Source organism: Phascolarctos cinereus, unplaced genomic scaffold (assembly GCF_003287225.1).
Source record: "Phascolarctos cinereus isolate Bilbo 61053 unplaced genomic scaffold, phaCin_HiC Scaffold_726;HRSCAF=1367, whole genome shotgun sequence".
Classification (NCBI taxonomy): Eukaryota; Metazoa; Chordata; class Mammalia; order Diprotodontia; family Phascolarctidae; genus Phascolarctos; species Phascolarctos cinereus.
In genome coordinates this window covers 96,501,403-96,522,627 of record NW_027556098.1, presented here as the reverse complement: position 1 = coordinate 96,522,627, position 21,225 = coordinate 96,501,403, and the positions used below count along the sequence as shown (strand labels likewise).

Sequence of the window (21,225 nt, the reverse complement as noted above, 5' to 3'; positions counted from 1 at the left end):
TCAGGAAGACTCATCTTCCTGAGTTCAAATCTGGCCTCAAACATGTACTAGCTGTGTGACCCTGGGCAAGTCACTTAACCCTGTTTACCTCAGTTTCCTCATCTGTAAAGTGAGCTAGAGAAGGAAATGGCAAACCACTGCAGTATCTCTGCTAAGAAAACTCCAAATGGGGTCACCAAGAGTCAGACAGGACTGAAACAACTGAACAACAACAATAAAGGACAGAAACTTGACAATACTGAATTCAACTGCCTACTATGGTAGGTACAAAGAAAAAGGAGAGAAATGAAATCAAATCCCAAAGATATTGAAAGTTATTTTATGGTCAAGGTTTTTACAATGATCTCATGGATATCAGTAACATATTTTGCTAAAGCCCATGAGGTTTTTTTTTACTAGATCTAAGAAATACAGCAGTCTTGATAATCTTTTTCATATGGACTTTTATTAATTTGCTTTTTAGCACCCATTCTACCCCACAAAGCGTTATACAGTTTAAGTACAGTAATAGTCAGGTGGCATTTCTTACCCTTGGCCTATATAAGCCTGTTTATTAAGGTGGCAATCTCTTTGGAATGCCTCTATTGATAAAGGAGGTCTGCTCCAGGAATAATGTTGGAAATGTAATGTTATTATAAGGTCTTTGATGACTATTGTACAGTACTATGTATTGTAGACGTGTAAGGAGATCAGCAATTTTGTGAAATAAACTAAGCTTCCAAGGTGATCTGCATGGACTCAGGGGCATGATGGGAATTGAAAGGAATTTCCACACACTAGTGAAATGAACAGTAGCTGAAGCAGAAAAAAAGCAGTTCAAAAGACATACTTAACTTTAAGTTTGAGCGCTTCTGCTAGCTTGTTCTGGCTGACATGGTACAGCTCTGGATCTAACACAATAAGTGAAGCTATGACCCTTAGTGAGAAGAGGCTACACAGCAGTTGAAATTCAGCAGAAGACCAGCAGATGGCAGCAGAGAGCACTAACGGTACTAAATGGAACTGACCGGCAGATACTACTAAATGACAATACTACGACTGGCCAGCAGGTGGGAGCAAAGTAGAGTGAATAGAAGCTAAGCAAGGCCAGGACAAGTTTCCTGCACAGTATTCAAGAACTGCATGATACTACCAGACCAGCAAATGACTTGGAGGTGGAGTGGAAACGTTAGAGAATGGCAGCAATGGAGACAGAGAGGGGTTCAAGCTGACCACAGTCCCAAAAGCATAATTTGCCCTGGCCAGTGGTGTGGAATTTGTGTGAGAATGTACCCAATGTGCAAGGTGGGGCAGCAAAGGGAAAAGTGAAGGTCTTTCTCGTCCAAATTTACTTTGCCACACAAAAACATGAGTAGGAACTTGTGAGTTTTCAAAAAGCCATGACTAAGGTGGGCACTGGATCTGGACATTTTTTAAAATTTCATATTCAATGCTATCCACCTCCAGAGACAGAACTGATGGACTGAGTGCAAACTGAAGTATATTTTTCCCTTTATGTATCTATTCATCTATTTCTTTCTTTCTTTCAAACATGGCTAATGTGGAAATGTTTTGAATGATTTCACATGTACAACTAGTATCCTGTTGCTTGCTTTCTCAGTGGGTGGGAGAGGGGCTTGAGGAGAAGGAAAAAATTTGGAACTCAAAGTTATTTTTAAAAAGAATGTTAAAAATAATTTTTTTTAAAAAAACTCATATTTAACTAGTTCTCCTCAATCGAGCTGACAGTAACTGCTCCTGGTACCTGGAATGTTTGTGGTATAAAGGAAAGATCACAGGCTCTGCAGTTAAAAGACCTGGTTTCAAATCCTACCTCTGATACTTAATACCTTTATGACATCTGGAAAATCATTTAATTCTCTCTAAGCCTCAGTTTCCATCTTCATAAAATTTGGGAATTGAATCAGATTGCCCTTTATTGGCACTTCCAGCTTTAAATTTATGATCCTAAACAAAGATAATCACTAACGTTTATATAACATTTTAAACTTTACACTCCCCATGCATTATCACATTTGGGCCCCTTATCAATCCTGTAAAGTCAACACTTAAAGATATCATTAGCCCTCTATTAGAGATGAGGAAACAAATTCAGAGAGTATCAGAGGTAGTAGTTGAACCCAGACCTTCCTGACTCCAGATATAACATTCTGCTTCTCCTTATCATACCACTTAGTTTCACACACTGTAGATGCAGACATGTACACTTACTCTATATTTATCATATGCTCATTAATAACTATTGTTATTTTATCGTTACCTAAAAGGTCAGGGACACTTTCTACGTATTCTCTACAAAACCCTGCACCAGGCCATTCACAGGATATTAAATGTCTTCTCAAGACAGTGAAATGCAATAATCATAAAAAGGCACTTGTCAGGTGGCTTGTCTAATAAACACATTTGGCAACACCTTTGTCCAAAATTTTTCACGTGGGACTTCCCAGCAGTACTGATTTAATATCATTTTCGAGGTGTCAAATCTGAGCACAAAACACTCTGGAGTGCTCTTGAAATAAATTAAAATAGAAATGGTAAATATTGAACAAAATACATTTTCACAATAGAACACAGACAATGTTAATATGTGATTTTCTAAGTCAATACGCGGCCCACAGGGATCCTTATGTATGGTTTGGTGACCCTTATTTTTATTTGAATTTGACACCACTAATGTCAACCACTTTCAGCAATGTCCTGACTCTCCCTGACAGGTATCAATGGGACAAATATGGTCTAGTGGGAATGAGCACAGGGCTTTGAGTCAGAAGACCTGGGTTCAAGCCAGCTCTGTCATTTACTGAGCTGTGTGACCTTAGATTCTACTTCGAGGTCCGAGTTTCCTTATCTGTAAGATACAGGCATTGTTGCTGCTGCTATCTAGTCATTTCTGATTCTGTGACGCCGTCTGGGGTTTCTTGGCAAAGACACTGGAGTGGTTTGCCATTTCCTTCTCCAGCTCATTTTACAGGTGAGGAAAGCAAGGCAAACAGGACTGAATGACTTAACCAGGGCATATAGCTAGTAAGTGTGAGAGACCAGATCTGAATTCAGGAAGATGTCTTCCTAACTCTAGACCCAGCACTCGATCTAGCTGCCCTGCAAAAACTCTTCAGTTAGCCCAGATGATGTCTAAAACACCTTTTATGTTTTAAAAGTTATGCTCATATGTTAGCTAGTTTTAGTGGTTTTGATGGGGGCAGGGCCCAACCCAAGATTTGCCTCTTGACCCAAAGGGAATCTGGCTCCCTCTTGTCTATAGGCCCCAGAAAGGCCTTCCTTTATCTCCTTTTGAAAGTCCTAGCCCCACCTTGATTTTGTGCAGATGCCTTTCAAACTTCTGCCTTCCTGTTCCCTCCATTATCTATTTCCATTGTCTATTCAATCTCTCAGACCTCCCCAATTAGAATTCTTACCTAGACCCTTTTCCCAACCCCCTTCTCTGGCCCCCCAAAGTTACTTTAATATTTAAGATCCACCTTGGCCCCCACTCAGACGCTGAGAATCTCAGGCCCACAAGGCTGAGAACCTCTCACGCCCGCTCGTCTTCATGGGCGTCACCTGGCTGAGAATCTCTTGTGCCCCAAAGGAGGAGCTTTTCTCACGACCACCTGTCCTTACGGTCGTCACCTATGTGATTTATCACTAATAAACTTTTCCGCTGGCTGAAGAAGACTTGAGTTGAATTCATTCAGCAGGGCTCGGTACCACAATTTTGGGTTTGCAGCACCCCAAAAATTCCTAGACCTCTTCAGTTTCTGCTATCCATTCCTAGAAAACTCAGAAGAATCTTGCTAATGTCTGAGCTCTCTCTTCCAACATACGTGGCTAATGATTTGCCTACAGTGACACATTTCACCAATAGATGGCGATCATACATCAGTAGGGTGCCATCTTTCCTCTCATCTGCATGTTCGCAATCCACAGAAGTGCATTTACCTCAAAGTAAATATCACTGGGTAAGGAGAAGGTAGGCATACATGTTTATTAGGTAACATCAAGTGGACAGATAAATGAAAGCAGGGATTGCCTATAATTTGCCTATAGGCAAATTCTTCCACTTTCCTTAATCCTCAATAACCATTTATAGAAAACATGTCATAATTAATGTAATCATAAATAACATGATTAGCCTATAAAAGCATGCCTGAGTTTTGGCCAAATGGTTCTATAGTTGCATTTTATATAATAAATACACTCAAAAATTTAAACATGAAAAAATATTTCGGTTCCCTCATGTCAGACTCTATGACCTCAAATGGGGTTTTCTTGGCAAAGATATTGGAGTGGTTTTCCATTTCCTTCTCAGCTCATTTTACAGATGAGGAACTGAGGTAAACAGGGTTGAGTGACTTGCCCAGGGTCACCCAGCTAGGAAGTGTCTGAAGCCAGATTCGAACTTCGGTCTTCCAGACTCCAGGTCTGGCACTTTATGAAATGTACCACCTAGCTGCCTCTAGATGCCAAGTTAAACTAAACTTGGATTTATCTTGCTTAGGCATATGTAACCTGATAATTGTGATAATTCAAGTTAAAAGAACTCTATGTGAATCGGCCACTATGACTTTCTGGTTTAAAAAGCTAAGTCTTTGTTAACTGAGGCTCTGGAAGACAGAAAAATTTCCCATATTCAAGTATCACTACCTGTCTCCCAACATGAAAACAAAAAAATGGTTGGTTAGAAGGGGTAGTTCAGTTTCTTATCATATCCTTAAAGTAAATGCAAACAATGAAGGGATGATGAAAACCAGAAGACCACAAAACATTTTTTTTAAGGAATAAATCAATAAATCCTTAAGCTCCATGTTCCTAATATTTTCATCAGGGTTTTAGAATAAATTAAGCAACAGAATAACACATAAACGCCTCTTAATATTCCTCTCCTCCCCCCGTCCCCCCCCATCTTCTGCATTCTAAGAACTCTGAACTAGAGTAATGCAAAGGTACAGTCTTTTTAGCAGTGTTACATGAATCCTAGGACTCTGTGCACCTGCAGTTCACTGCACAGAATGCAACACGAAGTGCCAATTACCAGTACATTATGTTTAATACCTTGCCACAAGAAGCCCAAAATTTATAGCTGCCTAATTCAATTGTATGTGTAGCCTACTGGAATGATTTCTGCCACCTGATATATTTTTTTCTTACTGAAAAACTGTTAATGCCAACACTTTAATAAGAATAATTATACATACAGTCTGTTCATTAGCTTGAGAGAAAGTGGAATTACAGGGCCCCACAGTGCTTATGAGGAATACCCAGCATGAATGCACCAATTTTCTCAAAGAGAGTTAGTCTTTACCCTTCCAAGACACAGGAGCAGAGTGATGAAAATGTCTTACCTCTTGTGCAGTCAGAGCATGTTCCCCGGCCAAAAGCAGCATGCTTAGGCCTCCCATTTGCGTAGGATCTATTAAGAAAACAGTTAATGTGTTAAACCCATTAAGAAAAATAAAATATTTTAGAAACAGACCCTTTACAAAAACTTGGTTGATTTACACGTTCAGAATACTACTTGCTGCCAAAAATGTTATTCTCCAAAATATTTAAAATGTGATGAATATGATGTAAAGAGTAGTCCAGTAAAACCACATACCACATTTTAGGACAGAGACTTTCAAAGCTGTTTGTGGGAAAATAAGGAGGTATTTAAAACAATGGGGTCATCCTTCCTCAATATCCAGTGCCACCTTCCTCAATATCAAAGATGTTAACGGTATCAGTAAAATGATCTCTTCCTTTCCCTGAACTCTCATGGCACTTTAGACCTTCTTATGCAGTTATCACAGTCTGTGTTATATTTATTTGTGCAATACTAAAGTTGTTCTATCAGATAGTAGGCTCTCTGAGGTCAGAAGCTTTATGTCTGCCTTTCATCCTGGTATGCCTTCAGTGCCTGACAAACAGTAAGCACTCAGTACATATCTATAGAATAAATGGATGACAATAAAGGCAGTTAAATGAGAAAATTTTTCTTCTTCCCCTTCTGCTTGCAAGTTTAGATGAGGGAACTCTTCACTGAAGAAATTCTTTGGAACAAAAGCATACCTGTTCCTGTCCATCTTCCAAGCAGCCTGAGAGACAGAGAACTATTAATTGTGCCAAGTGAAATTAGGGATGGTAACAAAGAGCCAACTAGACTGAAAGAACTCTGAAAGGAGAGAACTTTAAAAAAAAAAAGGCCCCATTAATCTAGTGGACTTTGCGCAAACCTTCCTTAAAAAGAAAACCTAAATATATCCAAATCTATTGGGCTTTTGGGTCCTTGTTAAAACTACATTTTAGGTTTAAAATTAATACCTTATTCTAGAAAAATATCTTTTAAAAAAATTTCTGCTCAAGTTAAATGTGTCAAGGGCAATAAGCGTGATGGAAACCCCATGACCCCTGAGTAACATCTGAATAGAACAAACACAATATGGGGAAAATATTAGCTGAATATTCTCATAAAGTCTTTATTACACTATTACAAGATATTTCATCTTGTGAGAAGATGCACATGTACCTGGAACCATAAAGCAAATCAAAGATACCAGAAAAGACTCACTAAAATGTAGAAGCCAACAAAATCCTCATGAAACATAGGAAAGACAGTATAAAGCAACCTGAGATAACATATAATATATAAGTATCTCAAGGTAATTAAACTTCCCTATAAAAAATTTTCAGACAAACTTGAATAAGAAAGGGAGAAATCAGGCACAATACATACACAATTTTACCAAAGCCGTGACCCTAATTGAGTTCTTTGCTATTATCTGCCAGAGAAGTTATGAAGCAAGCATTTTGTAGTTAAAGGAGAAAAAAAAAATACTGAACCAGTACTACTGGAAAGAAGCAGGAAAAAAAAATCATAAGGGATTGTTTAAAGGGCAAGGCAGACCACAGAATGATTAGGTGGTTAAGAAATAAACCAACAGTGGAAGGCAGCCACAGATGTGCACACACAAACATGGGGCATTTGACCGATTTAACAAAACAAAGCTGTTCATTTTTTTCTTTAACCAAAAAAATCCCTCCTTAATGAAATGTTCAGTGAAGACTTTAAGTGTTACAGTAGCAATTTCAGCAAATACTTAAATCTCCTGTTTCTAAACGAAAATATCGGGGAGGAAAAAAAAATGAGTACAGAAAGTGAAAGTTTAATTTGGTGCTTTCAGGCCACTAAAGAGCGCTCCTTGTACAGCTGTTGCCCCAGAGATTAAGGGGATTGAATGTTTACTTCCTAATAAAGACAAAGATTTGTTGGTTCAAATTATAAAATAACACTGGAATATGCTTACATGTTAATTTATTTAACATTATATCCTCTTTTATTTCTTAACAAGATACTTAATAAGGATGCTGGGATTATGCTAAAATATTAGCTAATAAATTATAATTATTTACTAAAATAAGTTATAGTCTTCCAAAATTATTTAGAAGAACCAGAAGATACAAGCACACGAATATCAGACTCCACTTTCCTGAGAAAGTTCATCTTCTAATATGTATGATTTCCCCTATTTTGGAGATGGTCCATTTTACTGCTTCCGGATTATGCATAATAGCAGGAAACCATATGCCCAGTGCTGCTTGGCACAATATACACTCTGTTTAAAAAAAGGTTTAGCTTTGCCTTCCTTGTGCCCCACTATGTCCTTCAGGAACACCTCTGCATGTGTTCTTTCTTAAAGACAAATTACTCCATTTTCATTTTGGTTGAGAAGGGTATGATTTGAAAGTCTTCTAAGCGAAAGTCACACGCCATATACCAGACTTAGATTGTGGCTCTATGACAGAAGAATTATGTCCATCATGAGGAGGAAAAAATTGAAAGGAAAATAAGGAAAGAGTCTTTGACTCTTGCGAGTTTTACTTTACTATTGTAGTAAATTATCGAAATTACTGACCTCTTACCAATGATACTGAATGAAAGCAATGCCATATTAAACAACTGGAAGAGAAGACAAGGGGAAGAGTGCATACAAATTGAAGAAATCAGTGACTTTATACTTTCTGTTTCCTTAAACTGCAGCAATGTAGCATAATCAACAGAATAGCAGATTTGGAGTCAAGAAGGACCCAAGTTTGAATCCTGCCTGTGGGAGACTTACTAGTTATTTAACTTCATTTACTCTCTATGAACCTCAGTTTCCCTAGTTTTAAAATGGGATTAATAATAGTCAAAATTTGAGTAGCAACCATTCTGTAGGCAAAGGAAAAAAAAATACTGAACCAGTACTACTGGAAAGAAACAGGGAAAAAATCATAAGGGATTGTTACAGGGTTAAGATCAAATGAGATAAATGCACACAAAAAAATCTTACAAGAACTATATGAAGGTAAGCTAGTCTTATTGCCACCTTCCTGAAGAGCAGCAGTGAATACATAAAATAACTAAACTGTTAAAAAAAATTATCTAGCCAGAACTAGAGCTAGAATTGGTGCTAAATGAATAGGCAGGCAATGGAACACACTGGCAAGCAATGATGTGGGATTCAAGAAGTTGATTAAAGGAATAATTGAGTTAGGCAATAATCCATATGCCTCAGACTTTTCTAATAACATTCAAAAATACCCTATTTTTCAGAAACCACATAGATTTCAGTAGCACATCAATTGAGGACCACAGCTATTCAGCACGCTGCCTTGAGCTGAAATCTCACCAACTTATTCCACCAGCTTACTGTCCCCCTATTGGGTAAACAACCAAATAAAATAAGGAAGCCATGTCTAAGTTATATACAGAAGGTATCATTTTGGGGGCTCACTGCTAATTATATGATACACACATGAAATCACCTCTATGCAGCTTTACTTCTTCCAAAATGGTATCATAATGTTAGAATTCATTTAATAGAACTTATAGGATTCATCATATACTCAATAATCAAATGTCATGGGAATTTTGTTAGGAATATGAGGTATAAAGATTGCTCCATCATCACAATGTGTTGTTTACTGGGAAGGTCTAATTTCTTCCTAGATTTCCCTTATAGCAGGTGTATTTAGTGCCTGGTACATAAGTGCTTAATAAATACTGGTTGAATGAAACAATCAATCAATTAACAAGGTTATTTTTTTTAAAGCATTTACTATGTTCTAGGCATTGTGTTAAGGTCTGGGGACACAAAGAAAATGCAAAAACGGTGCCTACCTCAACAAGTTTACATTTTAACGGAGGTCACAACACATATAAATTAAAACATACAAAGTAAATAGATGGAAGGTATCCTTAGAGAGATGGCACTATCGTGTGGGGGTTGGGTGGAGGTAAGAACTAGGTCTTAAGGATTAGAGACTGGGAGAAGGAACATTAAAAGGAATGGAAACAAGAGATGAGTTGTGATGTGTAAAGAACAAAAAAACAGGAAGAAAAACAAGAGAAAGTGGTCATAAAAACAGAAGGAAGAGAGAATATTCAGGAGGAAAAAGTGGTAAGTGATATCAAATACTGCAGAGGAATCATGGAGAACAAGGATCAAAAAGAAGTATTAGATTTATCAATTAAAAGATCATTGGTTCAACCACAAGTACAGAGGAATAATAATAATAATAATGATAATAGCTAACATTCATATAGTGCTTCCTATGTGCCAGACACTGTGCTAAGCACTTCACAATTATTATCTCAACTGACCCTTACAACCCTGGGATATTAGGTGCTATTATTATCCCCATATTTACAAATGAGAAAACTGAGGCAAACAAAAGTTGAATGATTTGTCCAGGGTCACACAGCTAATTAGTGTCTGAGGCCAGATTTGAACTCAGGTCTTGGTCAGACTCCAGGTTGAGTGTTTTATCCATTGTGCCACCTACCTATTGCTAATGAATGATGACAATGATTGATGATGAAGCATTCTTGAGACACAGAATGGTGATAGGCTTATGGTAAAGAACTGAGACTTTGATTTTTGGACACGGCAAATGTGTGAATTTTTCTTTTTTGATTGACTATGCATATTTGTTTTAAGGAGGCAAAAGAGATCACTGGCAACTTCGGAAAGATCATTGGCAACTCTTGGTTGTTCAATTCAGCAGTTAGTTTAATGAGGTCAGCAGCCAGACTGCTGAGAATTTATAAAAGAGTGAAAGAAGAGAGGAAATGGAAGCAGCAGATGTAGAGGGTTTTTCAATCAATCTGGCTCAGGGGGTGAGGAGATATAGGCAAATAGTTGATGGATAGGGTAAAATCTAGCAAGGATTTGTTAAAACTAGGAGAGACTTGAGTTTATTTGCAAGAATGAATGAAGGAGCCAAAAGATGGGAAGAGACTGAACATTAGAGAGTGGGGATATGTTGGTATTTATTTTCTAATATTAATATCTAGAAGAAGGTGATCAAGAGTGCACTTGAAGGGGTCGGCTTTAGCAAGCAGAAAAGTGACCTCACGGTCAGATATTAAAGTGAAGTAGGAAGTAAAGGGAGATGATATCACAGTGAAGTGAGATGGGAAGAAGGGGTAAGAGGGAGCGGAGCTCTGGCGAAACAGCTAACTTTTTTTGGTGAAGTACGTATGAGGCAGGGCTCTCAGCAAATAGGGTGGAGAGAAGGAATGATGTGGGAGGCTTGAAGAGAAAAGAAAGTTTGGAACAGTGAATTAATATTCTGATTTTGAAGGAAAATTAAGTATAGCTATGAAAAAGAAATATATATATAATGCAACATAATCTCCTCTCTGCCCAATACCTATCATATTTCATTTGACGCTCTGGTTTACCTCTTATATTACTTTCCATCTAAGATTGTAATGTGGTAGCACTCAGGACAAGCAAGGTTTATATTGCACAAGTTTCAGAGTAAGTAAAAGCTTCTCCTTATATAAGCTAATAAAAGCTTTTATATTCCATGACTCAGAAGGAAAGTTCCTATTTCTAATGGTTTAACTTAGGATTTTAAAGCTCTTTCCCAAAAGAGAAGGGGAAAACAGACAGATAGAAACACACACAAATTTCTTGGAATACTTTATAATCACTTCTATTTCAGACTAGCAATATAGATGGACACATTCTTGACCTCTAGGTCTTGGGAAATCAGATATTTCATACTATTTAATTCTGTCACGATTGTATCTGGTTGTTTATTGGAAAGGCTTAATGTTTTTCCTTCACTCTTTTGTTTCTAGAAACACCTAGATTACCCACAGGAGGATTTCAGTTTTCTGTATCAGCAATTCTTTTTTGTTTATTTGCTTGTTTGTTTTGGCGAGGCAACTGGGGTTAAGTGACCTGCCAAGGGTCACACAGCTAGTAAGTGTCAAGTGTCTGGTCTGAGATCCGATTTGAACTCAGGTCCTCCTGACTCCAGGGCTGATGCTCTATATGCAGCGCCACCTAGCTGCCCTCATACCAGCAATTCTTGATCTCACTGTCACTGTGAACATTCTCATCCATTAATGATCCCCACACAACTTAAACCTCACTTTTATTACTGACGCTGAACAGTATAAGATTGTCCCATTTTGTTGTCTTTAGATGATCTACCTATTATATTATGTTATATTACATTATATTACGTTATATTATATTATATTATATTATATTATATTATATTATATTATATATTATATATATTATATTATATTTATTATATATTAATTATATTATATTATATTATATTATATTATATTATATTATATTATATTATATCACATTATATATTATATTATGTTATATTACATTATATCACATCATATTCCATTCATAATAATTCTGATTGGAAATATTATCAAGATTTAATAACTGTCATTAAAGGAGAGGAGGTAATAAGAGACCTAACTCACCTGCCATCCCAAAGTTAAGCTGAGGCATTTCTTCAGTCTTTGCTTTCTTGGGGCTTGGTAAATCTTTTCCAGAGTCAGATGGAAAGGCCCACAGCTTTTTTCGTGTATTCACGGCGGGCGTTGGGGATTTCACAGGTTTGTTTGTTGCAGGACACCATTTATAGCCAGGATTGGCTTTCATAAATGCATCTTTGTACTAAAATAAAAGAAAAGGTGAAAAACTTACAACGTGATATACTCTATTCAAACAAAACAATTCTAACATCTCACTATGCTATAGTTAAACTTTGAACCAGTTAATAAAAAGATAAAGCTTTATAATATATCTTCTGTATCTCTTCACCTAATGGGGGAAAGGGTGAAGCTACAAAGAATGTCATATGTACTATGGTTCTTTCTTCTGTAGTGTCCCCAAGACATCTAACTGCTCATCATAAGGTCCCTAAAAGAAGTTATCTTTGTAAGGGAAAGGTCTCAAGAAATTGTGCTTTTTTTTTTTAAACACCCATTTTTTATCTAACCTTTTAGGAAACTGTATATGCTTTACCAAGAAAGCAACAATACTGTATGCTTATATATAAAAATGGCGTTGAAGCTTTCTGTTTAGCTCGGGGATGGGGAACCTCTGAGTCAGTGGCTCTGATCCTGCCTCATTTAATTTAATTTGTCAAATACAGTAGAAGCTTTGTTATCTGTGCCGAGAGATTCTATGATAGAAATGCAATCTAAGATGCCTCTGGATCACTTAGCTAAGTCAGAGGAAGAAAGAGCCAAGGACAGACAATGAGGGAAAAGGGACAAGAAGGTAAGCCACAAATGCTAGGGCTTTTTATCTATTCACTAGGAATTTCTGAAACTTTCAACCTCTTCTTCTCAGGTATCTTCCATCCTCTAAAAGCACTTGATCATCAACAATCTTTTTCTGTTTTCTCTTCTCTCTTCCCTATCTTCTTTCTTTCTTTTTTTCTTTTGTATATTTGGTCATAATATTGAAAATCAGGTATGTTTATTATTTGTCAAAACATTTTCCCTGTTTCCTAATGTTATTTATTCTATTTTATTTAATTCCTACTATAGAAGACAGATCCATTCATAACATACTCATATGCCCAAGAAACTTACACAATGAATCTAAATTAGAAAAGGCATTCTTTATTATAATTTGAAAAGCGACAAAGTTTGTGGAAGAAGCAAATATGTGCTGGTAAGATACACAGATTGATGTGTCACATACAGACAGTCAGTTAAAGGGCATTCACTCTATACAGTGACAAAAAACTTTTATGCCTATTACTGCTTACCATGATAAATCAAATTATTTCTCCTCACTTTTTTGTAGTTTAAGTGGGCTTCATCCTAGTGAAAGGTGCTGTCCTGATGCTACCAGCATCTAGGATCCTTCTATTTATAGAATACAAAGATCACAGGCAGCAGACAAGCTTGCAAGCTCCCTTTTGCTGATTCACACTCTGCTCAAGATTAACCTCTTTCACAGGAAGAGGTCACTTCATTTTACTAAGACCCACTCCATTCTGGCTGACAAGTAAGTTAGATATGATCCTGTCTACCCAATAAAGTGCAAGTAGTAGTAACAACAATAGTATTAATGAACACAAGAACAATGATAAGGACAGAGTTAGCTTTCCCTGTCTTCCGGAGTCAGAATGTAGAAGAGATTTCTTTGGTGACTTTCTTACTTACCCCTTCATACCCAGTAAGGAGTCTTCAATGTCTCTCATACCTTTCTCACTGCCCTCTTTCCATTAAGGCTGCCTTTTCCAGTCTTTGTATGAACTTTTTCACTAGTTTAATTTCCCTGATGGAAAACTGTCAATGGCAATTCTTCATTGCCTCATGTATAAAACGCATTATTAATACTCCAAATTCTCTTATTCCTAGCTCTAACCTATCTTTTCAACCTATCTTCTACCTTTCCCATTCATGCATTCTATGTATCAGTCAAACTACGCTTTTTTCCTTAATGTTTCCTTTAATTCTTTCAAGTGATTCTCACACTTTTCTACCTCTTTGCCTTTGTTTAAGCTGCTCCCTTTGTCTAAAATTCAGCTCTCACCTCTGCACATTAAAATAACATCTATCTGTCTTTGTACCAAATGTTTATTGATATTATTTGTTTCTATATCATTTTTATCATTGTTGTGTCATTTCTGTCATCTTACTCTTTGTGGCCCCATTTTGGGGTTTTCTTGGCAAAGACACTGGAGTGGTTTGCCATTTCCTTCTCCAGCTCATTTTACAGATAGGGAAACTGAGGCAAACAGGGGTAAGTGACTTTTCCAGGGTCACACAGCTAGTAAGTATTTGAGGCCAGATTTAAACTCTGAAAGATGAGTCTTCCTGACTCTAGAACCTGCACTTTATCCACTGCACCATCTAGCTACATCACTTTTCAAAATATATCTCTTTTCCTTCCCTCCTCTGAGAGTCATCCCTTGTAACAAAGAGGTGTGTGTGTGCCGGGTGGGGTGGGGGGGGGCAACTTCAACAAAATTCTTCAATATGTCAACCAAGTCAAATAGTATATGCAATATGCCAAGAAGGAAAAGGGGTAGGAATGACATTCTCTTCTCTCTTCTTTGAGACCAGACAGTTTTGTAGTATTTGTTGTTCTTTCCATTTACACTGTTGTAGTCAGTGCGGTTTCCTGATTCTGGTCATTTCACTTTGTACCAGTTCATATAAGCCTTCCCATACCTTCTCTGTATTCCTCATAATCATCATATCCTACAGCACAGTAATATGTCATTAGATTCAAGCACCACAATTTGTTTAGCCATTCGCCAAGGCGGCACAACCACCACATGAGCAGCATAGGACTATGAAAAGTTCAGTGGATTTAGGCTGAGTTCAGTGGAGTGAGGCTCAAGTGCCATTTCTTATACTTACTACTTATATGCCCTTGAGCAAGTCATTTAACACCTCTAGGCTTCAGTTTCTTCATTTGTAAAATATGATGGGGTAGACAGATGTCCCTTCTTGCTCTTTGATTTTTACTTTGTTTCTAGTTCTTTACTACCTCAAAAAATGTGCTGCTATAGATATCATGATGACTATGAGACCTTTCATTAATAATAACAATAATGATAAACCAGTATTTACACAATCCTTTAAGGTTTGCAAAGTGCTTTACAAATATTATCTTATTTGATCCTTACAATAACCTGGGAGGTAGGTGGTGCTACTATTATTCCCATTTTACAGATAAAGGAACTGAGCCAAACAGAGGTTAAGTGTGACTTGCCCAGCATCAGTTAATAATCATCTGAGATGGATTTGAATTCAGGTCTTCCTCACTACAGCAGCACTTAAACCACCACCTAGCTGCTTACCAATAAACTTTCTAAGTCAAAGCATATGCTTTCTGAGTAGTACTCCACATTGTTTTTCAGAAGAGCTGGATGCCCAATTTTTAAGTTTAAATACTATTCTCATAATTAAACTTGTATTACTAATCCCAGAGAGAAATGATTATTCCTCCCAGATGATAGATCCAGGGCTGGAAGGGATCTTGGAGGCTATCTGGTCTAATTCCCCACCCCCTCTATTTTACAGATGAGATAAAGAGAGGTTAAGTGACTTGCTTGGGGTCATTTAGGTAGTAAATGGCTGAGATCAGATTTGAACTTGGGTTTCAGCATACTTTCCAATGCACAACAGCCTTGACAATTCCCTATAATACTCATTAGGAACGCATATATTTGCTAAATGAGCAGTGTTTCATTTAATCCAAAATAATGAATAATTACCAAATCACTTACTACCACACACATATATACTCCATCCTATCAATGGACTTTGCCTTTGTTCAGCTTGGTCTCAATATCTGGTTTCGGTGGAAGCAATGACAGAAGAAGAAAGGAACTCTTGGGTCATGTGAATAATCTCCCAAACTGATAACTAGGAGTTGAAGGTGATGAAAGTCAAACTTATTCCATGACTATGAAATGTCAAGGTCAACAGTATTAATCTTGCAGACTCCTGAAGATTTGGAACTGGCAATTGTTTGGCAGCTATCAATCAATAAATATTTATCAGGTGACAACTTTGTAGATGGCATTGCCATGGCACAGTACTGACTTGTAGAAGCTCATAATCTAAATATATACATATAAAATGATGACTAGCCACACATTAGATTGTGAGGCACTTGATTATTTTCACCTTTCTTTGTATACCCAGTGCTCAGGCCAGTGTCAGCACATAGTAAGCAAGGTATAAATGTTTGTTGACTATTGACTTACTGAGGTACAAAGATATAGCACCCTGTGAATGGTACAGACAATAATGTGCTCTAGAAGGTCAGAAAAGACAGAAATCACAGTGGGCTAAGGAAGCCAGGGAAAGCATCACAAAACAAAATGGCCGAGTCTTAAAAGTTGAGTCACAAGGTAGAAGAGTCATGAGGGCATTTTGGATAGGGAGAAAAAAAACCAGAGCCTCAATACCCTTTTCCTTCATATTCTGCAACTTCCTATTAAACCTCCAGCCAACTTTTTTTTGACAAAGTCCATTACCAGAAGAAGAGCCAAACAAATAGATCTAAATGACTAATAGTTTGGATCTCAACCTCCCCTTAAGGTATAACTTCTAAGCAGAAAGTGAATTATTGGTGACTACTTGGAGACATTCAGCTATTTTCAAAAATTATCAATCATCATCTACAAGCACTAAGATCTTGAATCAAAAAAGCTCTAACAACTAAAATGCTGCTCTCCAAGAACCTTCCTTTGAGATACAAATTCACCTTTCAGACAAGTTAGCTTATAAATTGCTAACCTTTTCTGCAATTAATTATGAGACTGGGTAGCCAAGTAATACCTATACCACTGGTCACGCAAACTATTTTGAATCTGTTTTCATTATGTATGTCTCCTTACATATATTATTTTGTAGCTCTTTCTACATGAGAATGGCATTATTTTTGTACTTCAAATGACATAATGCCTTCTCTGTATCAGTTGCATTATCAATTTTCAAAGGAATAACTGATGTGCTTCAATATATAAATACTTTATGAAATCTATTTCCTAATTATTCTGATAACAATTTTTTTAAAAAGTACTCTAAAGAGAGGCCATACTATTTCATGCTTTTGTAAGTGTTAACATTCTGATTGCTTTCTGTGGTCTAAAACTTCTCAAATTTAACCAACTTAGTTCAAGGGTTTGGTTGTTTTCAGCTAAGTGGAATCATCTACTCCCTGTATATAGTTAAGTCATGTAACAAGGGGTCCTGGCAATTCTCCCTTCTATATAAATGCAGGCAGGAGGGAAAAAAAAGAGAGAGAAAAGGAATGGTCACCATTAGCTTCCTATTTGTTTGATTTTAGAGGTAAATTTCTTCAGTAATTTCATACTATAATCAGAAGACACAGTGGGAAGCCAAGTCCCTTCCAAATTTAAAATTTTATGATCTATCAATCAACATGCATTGATTATTACTCCAACTATAATGCTATCACATACCACTTTAATCATTCCCGCTGGGAGAATTAACATCATACGAAAAAGTAACATTATATAAAGGACAGAAGGAGAGGATATTTAACATCTAAAAAGTAGCACTGATCTGTATCTACTTCTAGTTCTGGGCTCCTTCCTTTAGAAAGATTTAATAATACTGTTCACATATAAGTCAGACACAATGACATGCCATACTGATTATTTCAATCATTCTTGCTATTTTTATATTTTAAACAAAGAGAAACTTAGCTGGACTAGCATTTTTTCTGACAGTACATTAAATTATGTTTAACGTTTTAATGGAGCAAAAAATATGAATACTCAAGTTACATGACTATAGAAAAAGCTATACAAAAAGTATATAGAATTAATAGTTTAAACAACGCCACCAAAACAAAAAATTAGACTCAACTGAACTAGCCCAGCTTCAAGGTTTCAATATAGTGTACCAGCCTTACACAGAAAAGGAACTTAAAACTTCATGTTGAATGAGCTGAATCGAGGTGAAGAATCACGAAGCACGAGAAGATACAAAATGCACTCCATTGTTTTCAAGAAGCCGTTTGGTCTGGTAGGTAGACATGGACATGGAAACCAACATCCATTCCCTCATTTATAAAGTTGTACTAATAACACACATAGGGGCCCTAACTCAAAACTGTTGTGAGGCTTAAACCTGTAAAGAGATTCTTACACCTTAAAGTTACATAATGATAGTTATTATTATTTTGGGGAAATGTAATACAATCTCACTAATATGGACTAGTCAGATGGTCAGTGAAATGCTGGATTGTATTTTATGCTTAATTAAACTTTAAGTATATATCATAAGGAACACCAGTATTACCAGCATTTATTTAGCAATAAGTTCAACTCGGTTCTTTTACTTATTGCCAAGTAACGTCCTTCTGGGAATAGCCTTAATAAATGAGACAACATTCATTTATTCAACAAGCATTTTTAAACACCTCCTATGTGCAAGGCCCCATATTAGGTTTCAGGAAAAGACAAAAAAAAACCAAACCCAAAACAAACCAATAACAACAACAACCCACTTTCTACCTGCAAGGACATTACATTTTATTGAGGAGAAAGAGATAGATAGATGGATAGATAATGGATGGATGAATGGACGGATGGATGGATGGATGGATGGATGGTTAAACACAGAAAAGGCAGGTTCAGCTAGAACGTAAAATGTGTGAGGAGTAATCAGTCCAGAAAATGATTTATAATAAATATATCCATGGGTAGGAGAAACATTATGATAAGTTTGATAGAGAGGTGGCCTTGAGATCAGGGCAACCTGATTTCAAGACCTGCCTCTAACAGATATTAGCTGTGTGACCCTGGGAAAGTCCCTTAGCCTCTAACTCCTCCGGCAACTTTCTAACACCTTAGTTGCAGAGAAGGTATTGACCTGTTTTGTTCTACTTCCTATCCCAATTTGGTTTCTCTATTGTTGTTAAAAAGAAAATATAAAGGAAAAGTCTAAATATATTACATAAGAAACATCTAAAAGAATAATGAATGCAAATTATAATTTCTACCATTAGTGACACTGAGTAATTTAGTTACAGTCTCACTTGACGTAAATATGTGGACACTGACATTCACCAATAATCATCAAACAGGTTTGACCCTTTTTGATATTACTATTTTTAGACTGATAGCCCATTCATTCTTTTAACTGACTGAAAACCTACTAAGCTCTTTAAGTACTACCAGCACATGAAAACTATCTGTCTAATTTATCAAATGGCACCCTGAAGGAGAACAAGAGCTAACATGTTCAGGTCAAACCATGACATTATCCCAAGTACTACTTCTTCTCAGACAGATGAGGACTCTGCTGAAAAGCCTTAGGAATAGCCACACGTCCCAATGTGGCCAGTTCTGCTTCCAACTCGGCCCTGAAACCATCATTTAGAAGGTCCTCTTGACTCCAAGGCCGGTGCTCTACCCACTGTGCAACTTTGCTGCCTCAACTTTTCTATTAGTATATCTGATCTGCATATAGTAAAGATATTACTAAATACAGTCATTCATTTATTTATTCACTATTTTGTTCTAAATGGGCTGTTACTAAAAACAATTGTTTTTGTTTTTTAATGTACTTTTGATATGTTAATAATGTCTAATGAAGATGGCAGTTAAATGATCCATTAGGCAAAAAAAAGAAAAGGATTAAGAAAGAAATACATTCCTACAATTAGGAAAAATCAGTAGATTTGTAGTGAGGCACATTAGATTGGCCACATACTTTGGTAGCTAATATACAAAGAATTTAAGGGATGATAGAAACCATATGCATCCATCTAACATGAAGCTCTCTAACAGATGAAGAAACTGAGGCTTTAAGAGGCAAAGAGAGATGCCTAGTTAGTGGCAAGTCCAAGGCTACAGCACACATTTTCTGACTACCAATTCAATCTTCTTTTCAATACAACAAACTGGCTCCTTCATGTGCTATATGTACAAGCAAGAATCTATTAAAAATGTATATTAATGTAGAGTAACAGTCCATTTATTAGCTTTATCTGAATGCAGATTGGAAAAAGCAAGGATATAATGACAGTATAAGTGTCAGTAAGGGGAGGAAGACAAGAACTATAACAAGCAAAAAGAACTAAAAAATAAGCATACTCATAGTTGAAAGCATCATTTCAAACAGCATTATATATACCTCAACAGCCCTAAATAAGTCATCGCAGAGCATAATAATCAGTGTTCATAATTATGACCCTGAATCATTAAGAAAATGTTAAAACATGCCCAATATCAACTCTGCCATAAGGCACATGGTGTTTAGTCATTTTTCAATCATGTCTGACTCTTTATGATCCCCCTTTGGGGTCTTCTTGGCAAAGATACTGGAGTATTTTGCTATTTCCTTCTCCAGCTCATTTTACAGATGATGAAACTGAGACAAATAGGATTAAGTGACTTGCCTAGGGTCATGTGTCTACTAAGTGTCTGAGGCTGGATTTGAACTCAGGTTTTCCTGACTCTAGACTTAGTGCTCTATCCACTATGCCAACTACCTGGCCATCATCTATTTTCAACAGAAAAAAATTAAATAAAGAGAATCAGTGCTCAAAGGGTTATGTGTCAGTTATTTGAAAGATTCAACTATGTGGAAGAGTTTATTTCCTAATGCGAGAAAGGAGGTCTCCGTATATTTTAACAGTTTGTAAGGCACAATACATTTCAATGCACTGAAACCAAGGTGAGGATATAGTAAGAGAACATCTATGGTATCTCAATAATAATAAATCCTGAAATCAAAAAAGAACATGGAGGTGACACTGCTGAACCTCTATTGCTAATCTAATAGAAGAATTATGAATCAAAGGGATACCACAGCACTGAAGACAAATAAATTTTGTCCTGATGTTCAAAAAACAGAAGGTATATTCTGAAAAAAAAATAAAGTATGCTAGTGAGCTTGACACCAACTAACTGGATAAATTCTAGAATGCATTAATAAGAAGGCCATTTATTAGAATTTAGAAAGGAAAGCCATAACCAGTAATAATCATCACAGGTTCATTAAGAAAAAGTCATGATAAGCTAATTTCATTACCTTTTTTGACAGGGCTACCAAGCTGGTAGATCAGGGGGGTGCAATAGAGAAAGGAGACTACCTAGATTTTTACAAGACTCCTGTATTTATGATTGAGAAGGTTTCACAATATCCTTGTTAACAAGATGAAGAGCTACGGACTGGATAATGGTACAGCCAGACATACTGAGCAGTGGAACATTACAATCCAGAATGATTGATATCACCCTAGAGCTAAGTCTCTACTGAAGCGCTAAGGGTCTTTGTTCTTGGTGCTGTTGTGTTCTGTATTTTTATCAATGAATTTGATGGCTACAGATATGGAAGATTTATCAAGTTTACAAAGGACAGGTTACCTGCTGTCTTTCACACACAACATGCAATTTCCCATCTCTGTCTGTCCCTTTGCA

At 36.7% G+C, this 21,225-nt stretch overlaps 1 protein-coding gene across 1 annotated transcript in view; it reads right to left on the bottom strand.

Annotated features, from left to right (window-relative positions):
- BBX (BBX high mobility group box domain containing) overlaps positions 1-21,225 on the bottom strand; it is a 237,844-nt gene that overhangs the window by 106,443 nt on the left and 110,176 nt on the right. Inside the window, 2 exon segments of the mRNA XM_078146685.1 lie at positions 5,343-5,410; positions 11,768-11,963. Coding sequence (XP_078002811.1) covers positions 5,343-5,410; positions 11,768-11,963 — 264 coding nt within the window.